This window comes from Diadema antillarum, unplaced genomic scaffold (genome assembly GCF_040938485.1).
Source record: "Diadema antillarum isolate AM-2024a unplaced genomic scaffold, OU_Dant_1.0 seq00000129_RagTag, whole genome shotgun sequence".
In the NCBI taxonomy this organism is placed as follows: Eukaryota; Metazoa; Echinodermata; class Echinoidea; order Diadematoida; family Diadematidae; genus Diadema; species Diadema antillarum.
Genome location: NW_027271207.1, coordinates 1,137,381 through 1,154,413, shown reverse-complemented (window position 1 = coordinate 1,154,413; position 17,033 = coordinate 1,137,381). Strand labels below are relative to the sequence as shown.

Genomic DNA, 17,033 nt, shown 5'->3' with positions numbered 1-17,033 from the left:
ATTCATTTTAATTATAATAATAATTATAATAATAATCATTATACTCTCTGTGCGTAATTACAAGGTAACGCATTTTTCATTTCAACTGTTAAACAGATTGAAGAAAAGACAAATCATTATGTATAATACAGCACATGATTTTATGTACAATGATGTATCGAAATAAGAACAATGCTCTATTGCATTTGTAAAAAAACCAAACAAACAAACATACGAAACAAATGCGATGGAAAAGAGCGATCCACTGAAAAGCAGAGCTTATAGGACGTGGATCACTCGGGGAAAAAAAAAACACCACAAACGCATGTAGTACATTGTAATTATAGGATGGATCTCGTACGTAGTCGGCCCACTCTATATACAATGTATTATTGTTAAAATAGCATATGGTTCAGTTATTTTTGTTTATTTTGTTCATTATTTTTTTCTCCCTGATGGATTTTCCGAACAGGAAACAAGCCGACGATAGAGGGATATGAAGGCCTGGACTCGGCAACCTTTGAAGGTGGCGCCACTCTGAGGCTAACGTGTAAAGGATTCTACCCACTCATGTGGAGCTATCCATACAACATCAATAACGCACGGGTGTCCATCAGGTCGACACTCGTGCAATTACAGCGTAAGATTTAGCATTTAAAAGCTGATAAAAATTCATTTATATATTTACTTAAGAGAAAGTTGCCTTGAAATGTAGAAGATTAGATAATGAGTGCATTCAGGTTCAGCCAAAATTTTCCTCGGTACAATGATTTCGCTAAAGCCACACACCATTTAATCTGTTGATACTTAATATGCGAAAAAGGCAGTGTATTGAAAGAGAGTCTTAAAATGCAGAACTATGCTGTTTAAATAATTTTATAAGATGTTGAAATTATGAATGGAGTTTTACGCACCTCTTTCCGATGAAATATGAATATTCCTGTTCATTGTCTCTTAAGTGTACAGAGGTTTGGTCATTGAATATGACGAAGTGATAAACGATAGCAAGAATAAAAAACCCCTCTTAATAACCATTTGTCCAAGAAGGATTCCAACTCCATGGCTTTCATGTTTTCTTAGAAAAGGTCTGTAGTTGAAGACTGCTTGAAGAAGTTCAAGTGCTTCCCGTGTTTTCACGTTTCCGTGAAAATATTTCCAGGAGACTGCATGAAGACATGGTGCTCCCCGTGGACTTCATGTTTCCTTAAAAAGAGGTCCATACTAAAGAGAACCTTGCACGAATTGAAGATGTATAGTGCTCTCTGCCACTGAGAATGGATCTCCCGACACATTTCTGTGTGGGTGGAGCCGAGAAAAGCATCAGCAATTGCGGAAACCGATCCTATACATTTAGGACAAACATGTCGTTTTCTGTTTCCGGCCAACCTTCTTAGTTTTTTTTGTTGGTTAATCTGGTTGTTTGGGGTTTTCTTTTCTCCTACCTCAAACCATGCTGCGGAGACTTTGACAAGGGACACTTAAGGCAATACCTTGGTATAAAAATGTTTGTATTTCTTTATGACTTCAGATTGCACCAAACGCGGCATCTATTGTAAGAACAGACACCATGTGTGATAAAAGACGTGTAAAAAAGATATAGGTGCTACACCTTACTGTTCATATACAAGCGTACTAACTTCAGACTTAGTTCATTAATTTATTCATTTATTTACTTTATACCGCAGGGTTGGCCTGTTCAGTTTTGTAAAACTGCTTTCCAAAGGTGCCATGCAATAATAACAAACATCAGTCTACAGGAAAATACACAATACAATGATAGGTGACATTGTACACTACAAATATCGAGAGAGGGTTAATGATAGATAAGTATATAAGATACGTAAATACATATGTGTAGCGCTGTTACAAATCAATTGAATCGTTATATAAGGTTTTGCATTGTTTGTTTGTTTTTTATCCATAAAGGGATGTAGGCTTACATGATTGAACATTTACAGGGACTGTATTAAACAAACTGGCTCCGACATAATTATGCTTATCGTGACAAGTAAACCGAAGACCAAATAATAAGGGGATTGAGTGAAAACAAAAATATTAGGAGAACACATGAATGAAAATTTGAGAAAATCGGGCAATCGATTCAAAAGTTTTGAATTTTGAAAGTTTCGTTGCCGTCTTGCTCGTGGATAAGGAGACTACTACATTGTTTTCATGATGAGATTTTGGACAACATAAAGAAAATATAATGAGAATTCCACAAAATTTCATTTTTCATGAAAAGTGCTCTTTCGTTATACTATATAGAAAAAATAGTGAAAGCAGCAATACTATAGTTGAATCGCCAATATGCGCAAGCATATCTTTGTAATTAATATTATTTCACACAAAAATAGTAAATACATATGTAACACTAAAGCTCTATAAATTTTTGGTCATTTCTTTGTCCGATTTCAATTCTATTATACCATGTGCAAGTTGTGTGTACACAGTGCGTGTAGTTGATATTTTGAAGTCACCGTGGCGATTCTGAGAGCAGAATTACTGTGTGTGAAATGCCTGCCCTTCTGCTGGTATTACTTTACTGTATACACTTCAAAATGGAGTAGCACTTCACTTTACGCATACTGAGATAATATATTATATCCCTGCGAAGCATGTCAACTCTCCTTAACAATCTGTGATGTCACAATGAGGCTACCCCCCTCATTTTATGATGAAATCTCGCCGACCCGTATACCCACCGGGACTGAAATTGCATCCGACTTGGTGTGCAACAGCTGACGCCAAATACAATGACATGGGTGAATCCGTAAACAAACGGATCCAACCGCCCCCTGTCAGGCAACACGCCGAGACACAATTTCTTCTCAATCTTTCCCTGTAGTAGGGCATGATCATAATCGTAATTCTCTATTACACGCTGCTAAATATAATTGTAATAAAATACTGGCCTTATTATTATTATTATTATTATTATTATTATTATTATTATTATTATTATTATAACTGTAGTGACTACATCATAATAATGATCATCAATAAAATTTGTGCTGAATATGAAATGATACCTGCAAGGTTTTCTAAAGCGCAATTCAGACTTGAAAAGAATTTCATTGCGTTATACAAAACATATTACATGTAAAACAATACAAAATAAACTGCAATATGAATTGCAGTACGGCTATAATAATGATTCTAAATAAACGAAGCAGCTCAACGTTATGAACATAATCTGCTCTAATTAAATGAATTAGAAAACGTACGCAATTTCAGAAACCAAACATTGTTGAATGTCAACCAACTTTAATTCTTTGGTCGTTTGTCGATCGCATTCGCTGCATGTATGCATTTTATATGTCACTGACATTTTAGAGTGAAAGTCGTGCAATAGTGGTGATTTTGTCATGTGAAAATGAAAAAAAAGGAGTGTTTATGACATGACACACGCAGAACGATTAACTTTTCTATGAGACAATATGTGAATTGAGGCTAAGATTTGGTGTACTATTATTGTTTTCATTCTTTTTCCCCCCGGCCTACGTGTTTTATTGTCACTACTAAATCTCATGGTAAATCTGACCAAAAATTTTGTCATTATTTTGTGTTTATATTCCAAATAAGCTTATTATTTTTATACATGTATTTGGTGTTTCATATAAGGTAACTTGGAAAAACGAGATGTGATTTGCATTCAATCAATTGCAATTTCAGGCTGGACTTTTATTTCAGTGAGCTAGTTTTCTCTACTTGTTCCCCCTTTCTCTTTTTCAGTCTAATAATCATTTTCCTTTCCGTGTTCCTGCTCACATAAAAATTATCATTCTTCTCGTCGCTTGCCTTCTCCTAGATATTATCCTTTATAATATTATCCGTATAAAACAGCATTACCAAGAGGAGAAGGCAGTAGCAGAAGTGCAAAAATCCATTATTATGATACTAATTATCCTTATTCCGCCACCATTGCTCCAGCAGAGTTACAGCTTGTTTATCATGTTAATAATTATATCAATTTCGTCTTTCCGTGGTACTGTATTATTGCATATCATTGTCATCATCGTTATCAATATCATCGTCGACATTAAGAGCATTGTTAAAATCCTTGTTGAGATTATACCTGTTCCTATCTGCTCCAAAAATCGTTGTTGAGATTATATCTGTTTCTATCTGCTCCCAAATCGTTGAGATTATATCTGTTCCAAAGTCGTTGTTGAAATCATCTGTTCCTATTTGCTCCAAAATAGTTGTTGAGATTATATCTGTTCCTATCTGCTCCAAAATCGTTGTTGAGATTATACCTGTTCCTATCTGCTCCAAAATCGTTGTTGAGGTTATACCTGTTCCTATCTGCTCCAAAATCGTTGTTGAGATTATACCTGTTCTTATCTGCTCCAAAATCGTTGTTGAGATTATACCTGTTCCCATCTGCTCCAAAATCGTTGTTGAGGTTATACCTGTTCCTATTTGCTCCAAAATAGTTGTTGAGATTATACCTGTTCCCATCTGCTCCAAAATCGTTGTTGAGGTTATACCTGTTCCTATCTGCTCCTCTCTAGTGAAAGATTCTTCTGACTGGGAAGAGACAAACAACATCACGATCAGGAATGCGACCTATACGGACTCTGGGCTTTTCACGTGTACACACTCCCACGAGGGTGACCTCAGCGGCGATGGGACGTCTCTCTCGACAGAGATCTACGCATTCGTCACGGATTTGACAGGTGTATTTTCAGATCTTGGGAAAACGTGATATTGGTATCAAATAGATCGCATTGGTTGCCCTCTCCCTCTCCTCCCCCTCTCCTCCCCTCCCCCTCCCCTTGTGATTTCTGCCAATCACTGTTAAAGTCACTATCTTTTTCAGATTTTTTTTTAAAAGCTTTTCATAGTATTTTAAAAATAGCTCTTACATGTGAATGTGTTTTGTTCTCTCTTAATAATCGAGGAGAGGTGATGGAAGGGGGAGATATAGGATGGGGATACAAGTTGGGAAGGGGAAAGTGGCTTATCAGGAAGGGGGCAACAAGTGGGGATAAAGAAGATGAAGGGGAAAAAGTTGGTTTTGAATCAGAAGGTAGGCTGGAAGGGGAGAGGGAATGGTATATATGAGGGGAGAAGAAAGGGAATTGACTGCAAGGGGTAAGGGATGCTGGATGTGGAGCGAAATGGGTGAAGAATAAATGGGAGAGAAAGAGCCAAGGATTAGTCATTTCCAGTCGTTGTGACCAGGAGAATAGGAGAAGAGACAATGCAACAGAGAGGGAAAGATCTAGAGACAATGCCAGTGGCAGATCCCCCCTTTTTTTTTTGTTAGAACAAAGGGGAAAAAAGAAAAAATTAGGGGCATGTGCCGCCCCCCCCCCCCCTTTAATTTTGTAAAGGCACCTCCCCTTTACGGAATTCCCGGATCCACCCCTGAATGTCCACATTCCAATGTGATATAATCGTTGTACTACAATTTATATGTTCATTAAATTTGTGTCCTACTTTGGTTGTTTAATTAACTTATTGGGGTTGCTCATGACCAGTGACGAAACTCAGAAATGACTGGACTTAATTTTTGGTAAACATTGCTCTTAGGCTACTATATAGTATATCCCTAGCAATTTACGCCACAGTTGCTCCGCGAGTGTTGGTCAGCTTATAATCGTTTATAAGAGAGCGTGTTTTGTTTGAGGTTTTATTGACCCCCCCCCCCTCCCCAAGTCTGCTAATAACCTGATAATACATTTTGTTCTAATCCACTCTCAAAACACATGGCTTAACATACTCCGGTTGAATGTGGGGCTCAATATATGAGCAGGAATTTGGTAAAGGTGATTCAATAGGTTGTAATCTAACAGTATGTGGGATCTGTCAACTTATAAATCATTTTCGTTGCCTTGTGAACACCATAAAAACATTGAGAACGTCGATGTGTTTTAACAGATAATTGCAGTTAAATTCTCAATCGAAATCTCTGCATCAATAGTGCAGAATTTCTAATTCATGTGCAGGTTCAAGGCACGGACAGGGACGCAAAATTATTGAGATCTAATGGGACAACACAGATAGACTTTGTACGTGTCGCTTAATATGGATCTCAGGGGTGGAATTTTTCTATAGTTATGATATCACGTCACAAATTGTCAGCACAAGTCCCAACAACAACAATGAACAAACAAACAAACAAACATGCTTTGTTGAACAAAATTTCCATGTAACGTGTTTGTGTTTTTATCATCAATCTCAACCAGTCGCCGATAATTTGTTCTTGCCGAGTGACGTGTCCAATATGTCCATCTACTACGGAGATGATTTGATACTGCCCTGCCGGGTGACGGTCCCCGACGCGAGAGTGACGCTCATCAGGGCCGACCAGACTGAAGTACCCCCCGATGAGCTGCCACCCTACGACAATCGAAGAGGATTTCTGCTGAATTCCAGCACCGCGTCGGAATTCTCCGGGCGCGTCAGCTGTCAGACCAGCTACCGGGGACTGACCGCTATGCGGTCCTTCTACATTGACGTCATAAGTATGTACATATTTCAGTTGTTGGTTTTTTTTTCAGTTCGCTGTCAATAATCAACGATTAAAATCTTTGACCATTTATCTCTACCATAATGATCGGTGTAGCTTACCCGCTGAATTACCTTACCATAACTACCACTGGACATTTCCGGCGGAGAAAGTTGATGGAGAATGATGTTCTAATGTGAGAGTAAACTTGATGACCTTTGATCTTGACCCATTACCTTTTGTCTCTATTGTCTCTCCACCATTATTTGCTGTATCACCTTTCAAACAAAAGCATGTGATCTTTGAAGATTAGTAGAGTGAGTAGTTAATAGTAAGACGTAGACCCATAAAGTACTAGGTGTTTCAAAAAACATTTCCCACTTTTGATCCTTAATAATTCATAAACTATATATCAGATAACATTGTCATTGATATGAGTGATAGCTGAATAGTGTACAATTTTGTTGGAGGTGGTTTAAATATGAAAGCATAAATCAGTTTCATGAAATCCATGATTAATTTCACAGTTAGGTTCCAGACTTTGCTCTATTTTCAACCCTCTGTACAAAACGTTCACTTTACACAGGGGTCAATGGGTGTGTATGGGAGTGTGTGGTTAACACCCTGACAATAGTCCTGAACAATGGCCAGGGTTTGAATGCTTCATTATTTAATCATGAGAAATTCCACTATCACAACTAGTCTTTATTCAGCCTCTGGCAGTATCTGTGTAAAGTCAAACGCCTGCCGATACTGTCGTTGAGTGGCGACAGTGCTCTCCCTACTTCTGAAAAACAAAATTGCAATGAATACATTCTGCTCTGTCGTAAACATGGTGACAGGAAGCAAAGTAAATCATGGAGCCTTAAATAAATCTACTGTGAAACAAATCACCCCTATGAAAAATGCTGCTGAACTCTTTATCAAAAATGATCTCTTTTTATTGAAAAAGCGACAAATTTGTCAGACTATTAGTAGACAGTTGTTGATATTAAAATGAAGAACTTTAGATCATTTATGCTTATTTATATCCCAGATTTAGTGATATGTGAAGAAAAATTTGAAAATGATTGCCAGCTGGAATGAAATAATGTGTTTGCAAGCACATGAAGCATTTGCTTACTTTTTCCATGTGCATGCATTTTACCCTTTACCATGCATGAATTCAGACTAGCAGTGCCTTGGGCAATCCACGTGAATTATTGATTAAGCATTCATGTGCCTGGGAGCGCGAGACTGACGCCTAGTCAACAGGTGGTGCAGGCATGTCCATTGTTCAGGGCCATTGTCAGCATACACTCACATACACATCATTGGTTCCTGTGCAAAGTTCATTTTTGTACAGAGGGTTAAAATTTGACCAAAATCTGAAACCTTACTTCAAAATTAATCTTAGATTTAATGAAAGTGATTCATGCTTTCACATCCAAATCACCTTCAACAAATTTGTACACTATTCAGCTATTACTCATATCAATGACAGTTTTATTGAATAAATAGTTTTTGGACTATTAATGATCAAAAGTGGGAAATGTTTTTTGAAACACCTAGTACCTTAAACTTTGACCGTGTCACCTTGTCATGATCTTGTACTTTTATCTTGCCCTCAAACTTAGAACAATTGGACAATTGGATTGAAATATATATATTATACACAAATTCAGCAGAAGTTTAATAACCTTTCGCCTGTCACATCTATACCTTTTGGGATTTTCAAAATACAGTGCACTCCTGTTATATAGCAAACACAGTTATAACAAAATTCCTGTTACAGCGAAATCAAAAGTCAGGCCCACGTTACCCACACTATGTATTTTTATTGTATATTTGTTCAGTCATAACAAAATTTTGATAAAACGAAAGAAAACTGCCAGTCCCGATGACTTCGTTTCAACATGAGTCCACTGTATCTAGAGCCTACTCAGCATCTTTGCACCTCATGTAACACGTGGGAAAATCCACAAAGGTTTTTTTTTTTCTTCTCTGACATTTTTTTTTAAATATCTCAGTAACAGAATGCGATGAGGCATAAACATGTAATTAGATGGATAAATGTCGACAGACTATTAGAAAATCCAAAACATGGCTCTTCTTCCAGCATATCGAGGCATAGACCTAAATATGACAAATATATATATATATATTTTTGCAAATCTACTTCATGTATGAATTCCTTCTGTGCATCACTACAAAATATCCAGATATATTGTCTGAGTATCAAATTTCCAGGAGACCTTATGAGAAATGAGAATAATTACGCTGCCACTGGATTGGGGCTGGTTCTGTCTGAGCATGGTTGGTGGTCAGAATGAGGTGACTGAGCACTGTTCATTGGAAGAGGCTGGTTCATCTCACTGTACCGGTGGTCAGAATGAGATGACTACTGCTTGGATGAGGCTGGTTCATCTGACTATGGCTGGTGGTCAGAATGAGATGACTGCTGCTGGGATGAGGCTGGTTCATCTGAGCATGGATGGTGGTCAGAATGAGATGACTGCTGTTGTTCAGTGGGTGAGGATGGTTCATCTGACTATGGCTGGTGGTCAGAATGAGATGACTGCTGCTGGGATGAGGCTAGTCCATCTGACCATGGATGGCGGTCAGAATGAGATGACTGCTGTTCAGTGGATGAGGCTGGTTTATCTGACTATGACTGGTGGTCAGCTTGAATGAGATGACTGCTGCTGGGATGAGGCTAGTCCATCTGACCATGGATGGCGGTCAGAATGAGATGACTGCTGTTCAGTGGATGAGGCTGGTTTATCTGACTATGACTGGTGGTCAGCTTGAATGAGATGACTGCTGCTGGGATGAGGCTGGTTCATCTAAGCATGGATGGTGGTCAGAATGAGATGACTGCTGTTCAGTGGATGAGGATGGTTCATCTGACTATGGCTGGTGGTCAGAATGAGATGACTGCTGCTGGGATGAGGCTAGTCCATCTGACCATGGATGGTGGTCAGAATGAGATGACTGCTGTTCAGTGGATGAGGCTGGTTCATCTGACTATGACTGGTGGTCAGAATGAGGTGACTGCTGCTGGGATGAGGCTGGTTCATCTAAGCATGGATGGTGGTCAGAATGAGATGACTGCTGTTCAGTGGATGAGGATGGTTCATCTGACTATGACTGGTGGTCAGAATGAGATGACTGCTGCTGGGATGAGACAGCATGGTTCATCTGACCATGGCTAGTGGTCAGATTGAGATGACTGCTCCTTGGCTGAGGCTGGTTTATTTGACCATGGCTGTCTTATAGTCAGACTTAGATGACTGCTGCATGGATGAGGCTGGTTCATATATAACCATACTCATGGTCAGAATGAGATGACTGCTGCCGGGATGAGGCTGGTCCATTTATGACCATGACTAGTGGTCAGATTGAGATGACTGCTGCTGGGATGAGGCTGACGAATGGTCCATATATGACTGTGCCTGGTGGTAAGATATCCTCCTCTCAGTCCTTTCTGCTGCTGCTGGGCGGGGTGTTGTTTCCCATCCATTCTGGGGGTGAGGACGAAGGTGATGATGCGAGTTATTGGTGTATTACGGGATGGTGATGTCTCCAGTGAGGCACAATTAAGCTTGATACAGTTTCATGTGATTATGATGCACTTTTTGCTTGGTCCTTTCATCATGGGAGTTGACAATGGCATACTTTAATTTGTCTTCAGTTGAGAAAATCAAAGTAGAGGGACCTTTCCACCTATACAAGTTCAAACTTTTCCTGCAATTGGTCGAGTCTTGTAACCAGATGAGGGCTTTTCTGTCATACGTAGTGAAGAAGGGGTACAGACCTGTTGGAGAATTGATGGATGGTTGCATCCCACTTTGCATATTTGACGTTGGTGATCATTTCTGTGAATGTGTTTCCATCACACTGCACTTGGACAGGATGAGAATGGACTTACATTGTTGACTTATTAGTGTGGAATTGACTCGGTTATCTCCTAGTCATCAAGTTAGTGTGTCAGGGTTTTCTTGTGATTGATCTTTCTTGTATGTTAGCCAAACGAAAATGAATGGAGTTTCACTATCCACCACATGAGTATTATTGAGAATAGGTGAATGATGTGATGGATCATTGTGAGTGGATGACGACCTGAAGACCTGTAGGCCTACAAACTGAACTGAATAACAAACTAATACTGAAAGGGAGTTTAAACCAAAAGGAAATGCCAGTGTCAACTTAGCTGTCTAACACAGCCACTATATTGTCATTTATATTCACTTTGTATATTAAATTTTGTTTTTGCTTTTACAGAAACGCCAACCCTACATGTTGGCAACCGGACAATGAGGGAGGGAAGTCAACTCTCCCTAACGTGCACAGGGGGTCGTCCACTTATTTGGAAGCATTCATCTTCCCTCAGCAGGGAAGCTGTCATTGAGGTGTCCGCTTTGCGCACAGGGGACGGCTCCTTGAACTACAGGAGCACCCTTACCATCAAATCAGCCTATTACACCGACACGGGAAGATTTTCTTGCCTCTTCCTGCAGTATTTTGACAAGGATGACCCGTCGCTGGAAGAATCAGTGTATATCTTTGTCATCGGTGAAGGTAAGAGATTAAATTATGTAGATTTTGGTAATAATTATACAATCTATTCTTTACCACTCTGTGACCCGAAATCATTTTTAGCTACTCAAGGAGCAGGTCATCCTTACGGGGATATGGTGGCTGAATATGAGGTTCCTTTGTGCAAAATGTGTAAAATCAGTGTATTTTGCATTCTGACATCCTGACGATTCTTTATGCATTTAGTGAAAGTTTGAGCTCACAATCTGAATATCTGTTCTAAAGTAGTGCATTTGTAATGCTTTTGTCAGTTCCATGTACCACCCTAACATTGTACTCTACAACGACTTTTGATATCAGCATATATGACATTGTGTACTCTCATATTACAAAAATATGAGAATGATTTTAGCAAATGTGATCCATTTAGAAGAAGTGCACAATCCAGTGAGTTCCTGATGTGTCGTTACTCTAAGCTGTCTCTGTTGTTGTTCCTCCTGCAGATTCATCTCACAAATTCTTGCCCATTGATGAACCGAGTTTGCCATACATCGAGTATGATGCCACGTCAACGTTCGTTGTCCCCTGTAGAGTATCTGATCCTCACCTGCAAGTAAATGCAACAGTCAGTTACAAGGACTCGCAGAATGAATACAAGGAATTTTACAAACTCTGGGATCTGACTTATAACCCTGAGATAGGGTTCATAGTTGAGCCAGTTAATACCAGAGGGAAATCTGTCATCAGCTTGACTTTCCAATGCACCCTGGACATCATAGATGAAGATAAAGAAGTTTTGCCGCTTTCCTTTATTTTGCAAAGAAGAGGAGGTGAGTATGTGTTGCAAGAGATGATGCAGACATTTGATTTGATGATTCTGGCAAAGCTAACATCAAGTGCGCCATTCAAATGTATTATTAATGCTCCAATATAAAACAATTAGTACACCAACTGTGACACCTGCATTAAGTATCATAACTTAACTCTTTTGTGAATAGGGTGAAAATTGCTGGCACATGTATACATTGTGCTGAGGTGTGCAGTGGCGGATCCAGAGGGGGTCACACTGGGCATGCGCCCCCTCTTTATTTTTGGTTAAAACAAAGGAAATAAAAAGAAAAAAAATGGGGGGGGGGGGTTGTGCGTGCGCCCCCCTTTATTTTTGAAATGGTGCCCTCCTTTTACAGGATTCCTGAATCCGCCCCTGGTGTGTTCATTTCATTTGCATGACATATCAGAGTTATGGATAATGGCATGGCCCCCAGGTCGAACAGTGTCAACACTGAAAAAGCTACCCTGGTTGCAAAGAAGACCATGTTGTTGTTGTTGGTATTATTATTATTATTATTATTATTATTATTATTATTATTATTATTGTTATTATTATTATTATTGTTATTATTGTTATTATTGTTATTATTATTATTATTATTATTATTATTATTGTTATTATTATTATTATTATTGTTATTATTGTTATTATTATTATTATTATTATTATTATTATTGTTATTATTATTATTATTATTATTATCATTATTATTATTATTATTATTATCATCATCATCCACTGTGATGGTTTACTGTTGGTCTACTCCATTTCAGTGAATTAGAGTGTCAGTTTACTTCATGGAATATCGTGATTTCTCCACAGAGGCACTGGTCCCACTCTTTTTAGAGGTAAGTAAGAGCGCAGTGCAGTACATCGCCGGAAGGGATGAGCTGAGACTTAGCTGTATAGGCCTCGTTCCGTCCTCCGTATTTCAATTGGAGAACTCTCAAGATTTTAACCCATTGTTTGCATGGATGTCTCCAGGTCAACGGCCGTCTGACGATAACCCTGTAAGTTTTTGCAAGAAAGAGCATGTTGTACAGCAGATGCATAGTTTCCTATGCACCTCCTGAATAATCTGATGATTTTGAAAGTCACAATTCCAACATACTCGCTAAAAAGTCAGAGGAGTATTGTCATAAGATTTTTTTATTATGGGGGACTTGCTACAGCAAATGTCTGTTTGAAAAAAATGTTCCCATTATTTTCCATTTGTAGTGTGATAACTTTGGTGTAATTTCATTCATGATCAAATTATGAATGAAAGTACACCAAAATTCATATTGGTACCAGTGCTGAAAGCTGCTCCAGTTCCAATACCTTTGACTGATGTAAATCCAATATCTGCTCTGGTTTTTTTTTTTTTCATGTGGTACTATGGTACCCTGACATAATTGCCCTGAAGAAAAATATTATACAGAAGCATTTCTGACAGCATTTCTTGAGTTGTTGCATTTATTATCTGAAGAGTTTGTTTGCAAAAACCGATAAGTCCATTTTTGAAGATTTTGAAGTACGGTCTCTGTCATAAAGTACAAAATAATACCTTTTAAATGATATATTGGTCACTACATATAAAGGTATATTTTTTAAGTTATGGTCAAAAAAAGCAAAAATTTTCTTATTATTCTCTTTATTTTTCTTGACCTTTAATCGCAAATATCTCCATTTGACTAATATGGACTTATCGGTTTTTGCAAACAAACTCTTCATCTCTTCCCCAAGTCAAGGGAAACTGCTGGTCACTCTGTGTAGCTCCATTGCACTGTTTGACCCAAGGAATAAAGATCATGTAGTTTGCTTGGATAAGTCCGAGATATAAACACATTTCAAAATGATGCATGTATCATGTGCTTCTTGTGCTAATATGTTTGAGATCACACCTTTTTGTTGGCATATTTCAGAGAGGATTCTCTAACGTCATAATCAAAACAGCTTTGCATTATTCATCAGCAGGTGTAGCTGCTCTATCTCCCTGTATAAAGTCGTATGGAAACCTTTAACCTAAACCCGAAATGAGTTGATAAAAGCACCCAAATATATATAAGCACCATAATCCTTCCACAATCCACTTCAGTTCATCCTTGGTTTACAAAGTCCACATCGCTAATATAATTAAGAGTATGTGCCCTAAAATGTGTAATGTTCTGTTCTTAGACAGCACATACCCAAGGAAACTAGCTTAATATTGTCATGTCAAATATCTGTCATGTGATTGTAGACTGGCCAAGGCAGGAGAGGATTCGACAGGCTGCCTGCTTTCTTCACCTACACCTATGAGCTGAGGAGAACTGCTACCCTAGCAGATAATGGAACATTCTCCTGTCGTGCAGCGTCAAGGGCGATATCTATCAGTGAGCAGATTTCCGTCCACATCCTAGGTAAGAAGAGTCTGTCAAATATATCATTTAGTGTGAAATTCTATGGGATGATATCGTGTCAGGCATCAAAAAGCTCTTACAAAATGATTGTTATGAACTGGAGCTTGAAAAGGATATGTCATTGCTGAGTGATAAAGACCAAATAAATTGTAAAACTGAAAGATTGAGAGATATAGAGAGGAAAAGAGAGAGAGAGAGAGATGTGATAGGATGAGATGAGGAATTTATGTATTTTTTTTTATACTCGTAAGTCAAATTTTCCTAAGATCTCACTAAATGACTTGCATGATGTGCACCCGTGTAGATGATATCGTGTCAGGCATCAAAAAGCTCTTACAAAATGATTGTTATGAACTGGAGCTTGAAAAGGATATGTCATTGCTGAGTGATAAAGACCAAATAAATTGTAAAACTGAAAGATTGAGAGATATAGAGAGGAAAAGAGAGAGAGAGATGTGATAGGATGAGATGAGGAATTTATGTATCTTTTTTTATACTGGTAAGTCAAATTTTCCTAAGATCTCACTAAATGAGTTGCATGATGTGCACCCGTGTAGAGAAGCACTGATACATCTGTAAATGCATGGGCATTTGAAAGGGGTGAAATGGGCCCTTACATCATACTCAATACTCTGTTTTCCATTTTTAAGCATATATCCATAAAGTGTTCATCACTGAAAATATCATCGACATTACCAAAAAGGCAGTTATTGCATCAGGGAACCTGTTAGGGAAGGAGTGGATGATGCTGTTTGAAGTGGATGACAGCGTTTTAGTTTTTGTAGAGAAGACAACTGCCAGATTCTTGACTCACTTGTTTTGATTGCAGAACGAGGTTACGCACGGATACAAAGAATCAAGGAACCAGGAGAATCCGACCGAATCGTCAGGGTGGCAGGGCAGACATTTTGTTTCTATTTTCAGGTTTCTGCATACCCTCAGCCGAATAACTTCTGGCTCAAAGCACAAGGTTCCGCTTACGTTTCCGATAGACGTGGCATCACCTTTGACCAAGATGAAAGTGGACTCAGTCTCACAATGTGCTTCCAGGAAATTCAAATGGCAGATGAAGGGACATACTCTGTGATTACAAACAACTCATACGAGAGCAACAGTGTGACATTTTTTCTGCAAGTCAATGGTGAGACAAATAGTCTTCAGCATTTACATCATTTCAACTCATACGAGCATTTACATCATTTCAACTCATACGAGAGCATTTCAACTCATTGTGATTTCAACTCATTGTGATTACAAACAAATCATAAGAGAGTAACAATGTGACATTTTTTCTGCAAGTCAATGGTGAGACAAATAGTCTTCAGCATTTACATCATTTCAACTCATACGAGAGCAACAATGTGACATTTTTTCTGCAAGTCAATGGTGAGACAAATAATCTTCAGCATTTACATCATTTCAAATACTTTTAATTATTATTAATAGTCTAACTCCTCTTCACTTTCTTCTGTTCAGGCACAATATGTTTCACCCGAGTATTTTACATCAAAATCAACCAGAACAATGAGTTAAAGAAAACCAAAGCCCTAAGAGAAATATGGATTGAATGAAAGCTGTAACACCAGTAGAACACTTCAGTGAAAGTTTGAGGAAAATTGGATAATTGATGCAAAAGTTATGTATTTTTAAAGTTTTGGTGTTGGAACCACTGGATTTCATTTCATTCGCTTTATTTCTTTGGTAGTAACAGTGTACAGTAAATATCTCTCTCTCTTCCTAGTGGCACCACAAGTTAGTGTATCTATTGATCCCAGCCCAGAAGAACTATTTTCAGAGCAATTTTTCTTGACGAAGAAGACCTACGCTCTAACCTGTGATGCTACTGGCAAGCCGACACCCAGGTAATTCAAAATTCCAAGTACGTAAGCCATACTTGCACGCATGTTTGGTAAGTGAATGATAATCAGTTTTAAAGACCTATTAGTGTGGGAAGACCAAAATTATATTCTGGAATCCCTGTAATAAATGTTGTGTACAGCTTTATACACAGCACACACACACACAGATAAAGAATGTTGACTGGAGATGAATGATGCCAATTTGACAAGCATAATTATGTACGCTTCAGACGAGGCACACATTCACTGATGGCAATTCAATTCTAGCATGTCGAATGTAATCCCATGGGCATTGAATAAAATTTTTTTCCAGTCAATCCGGCCAACCTCTCCACTTTATATGTAGGACCTTAATTTATAGCCTCCCCATGCCAAATCGAGTACTGTGAAATGGGAGATAATAGTTTGAAGCAGAATTTGATTTGTCTGGCCCAAAGGCTGCAAGAATGAGGCATTATGTTTTCAGGTTGTCCGTTATTCTGTCTCATGATTTCTTTGTGATTTCTGGAAAGGTGTCTGATGGATTCCCCAGTACCGGTACCTTGCCCAGGTAGACTCTATCAATTCACATTCGTGAAATATATAATTTGTGGGAGTTACGGGTGATTTTTGGGACATTATCAATTATAAGTTTTGATAAAACAGGACCCAGCTCTCGAAGATGTCCCCACCAGGATTACTTTAGATACTATCCATCTTCCTTGCAGGTCAGATTGGTTGTATAGCAATTGCTATGATGGTACAACAAGCACCTGTAACCCTGAGGATGACTCTAGCTGGTCCCTCGTGAGAGATGGTTCAGCAACTGAGATGATTGAGCGGGAGGGGCCTGTTACTACTCTGCTCGTTGTTTCATCCTTCTCCAAGATGTACCGCTGTCGGGCCATGGCCCCGGTCCCAGGTCTGGCAGATGCCCATCAGGATGTTGACTTCAGAGTGTTGGGTAAGCTGATCAAGGGACTTGTACACTAAAGTGCAATGGTACACAAATAATAAGTGTTTATGAG

General features: G+C 38.6%; 1 protein-coding gene across 1 annotated transcript in view; it reads left to right on the top strand.

Moving 5' to 3' along the window:
- The window catches only part of LOC139727374 (vascular endothelial growth factor receptor 1-like), a 91,036-nt gene that overhangs the window by 59,469 nt on the left and 14,534 nt on the right, over nucleotides 1-17,033 (top strand). Inside the window, exons 3-13 of the mRNA XM_071638333.1 lie at nucleotides 452-619; nucleotides 4,494-4,658; nucleotides 6,174-6,452; nucleotides 8,775-9,069; nucleotides 9,222-9,549; nucleotides 10,642-10,996; nucleotides 11,458-11,784; nucleotides 12,609-12,796; nucleotides 14,008-14,167; nucleotides 15,909-16,029; nucleotides 16,734-16,969. Of these exons, the coding sequence (XP_071494434.1) occupies nucleotides 452-619; nucleotides 4,494-4,658; nucleotides 6,174-6,452; nucleotides 8,775-9,069; nucleotides 9,222-9,549; nucleotides 10,642-10,996; nucleotides 11,458-11,784; nucleotides 12,609-12,796; nucleotides 14,008-14,167; nucleotides 15,909-16,029; nucleotides 16,734-16,969 (2,622 nt within the window). The remainder of the gene's footprint in view (nucleotides 1-451; nucleotides 620-4,493; nucleotides 4,659-6,173; nucleotides 6,453-8,774; nucleotides 9,070-9,221; nucleotides 9,550-10,641; nucleotides 10,997-11,457; nucleotides 11,785-12,608; nucleotides 12,797-14,007; nucleotides 14,168-15,908; nucleotides 16,030-16,733; nucleotides 16,970-17,033) is intronic.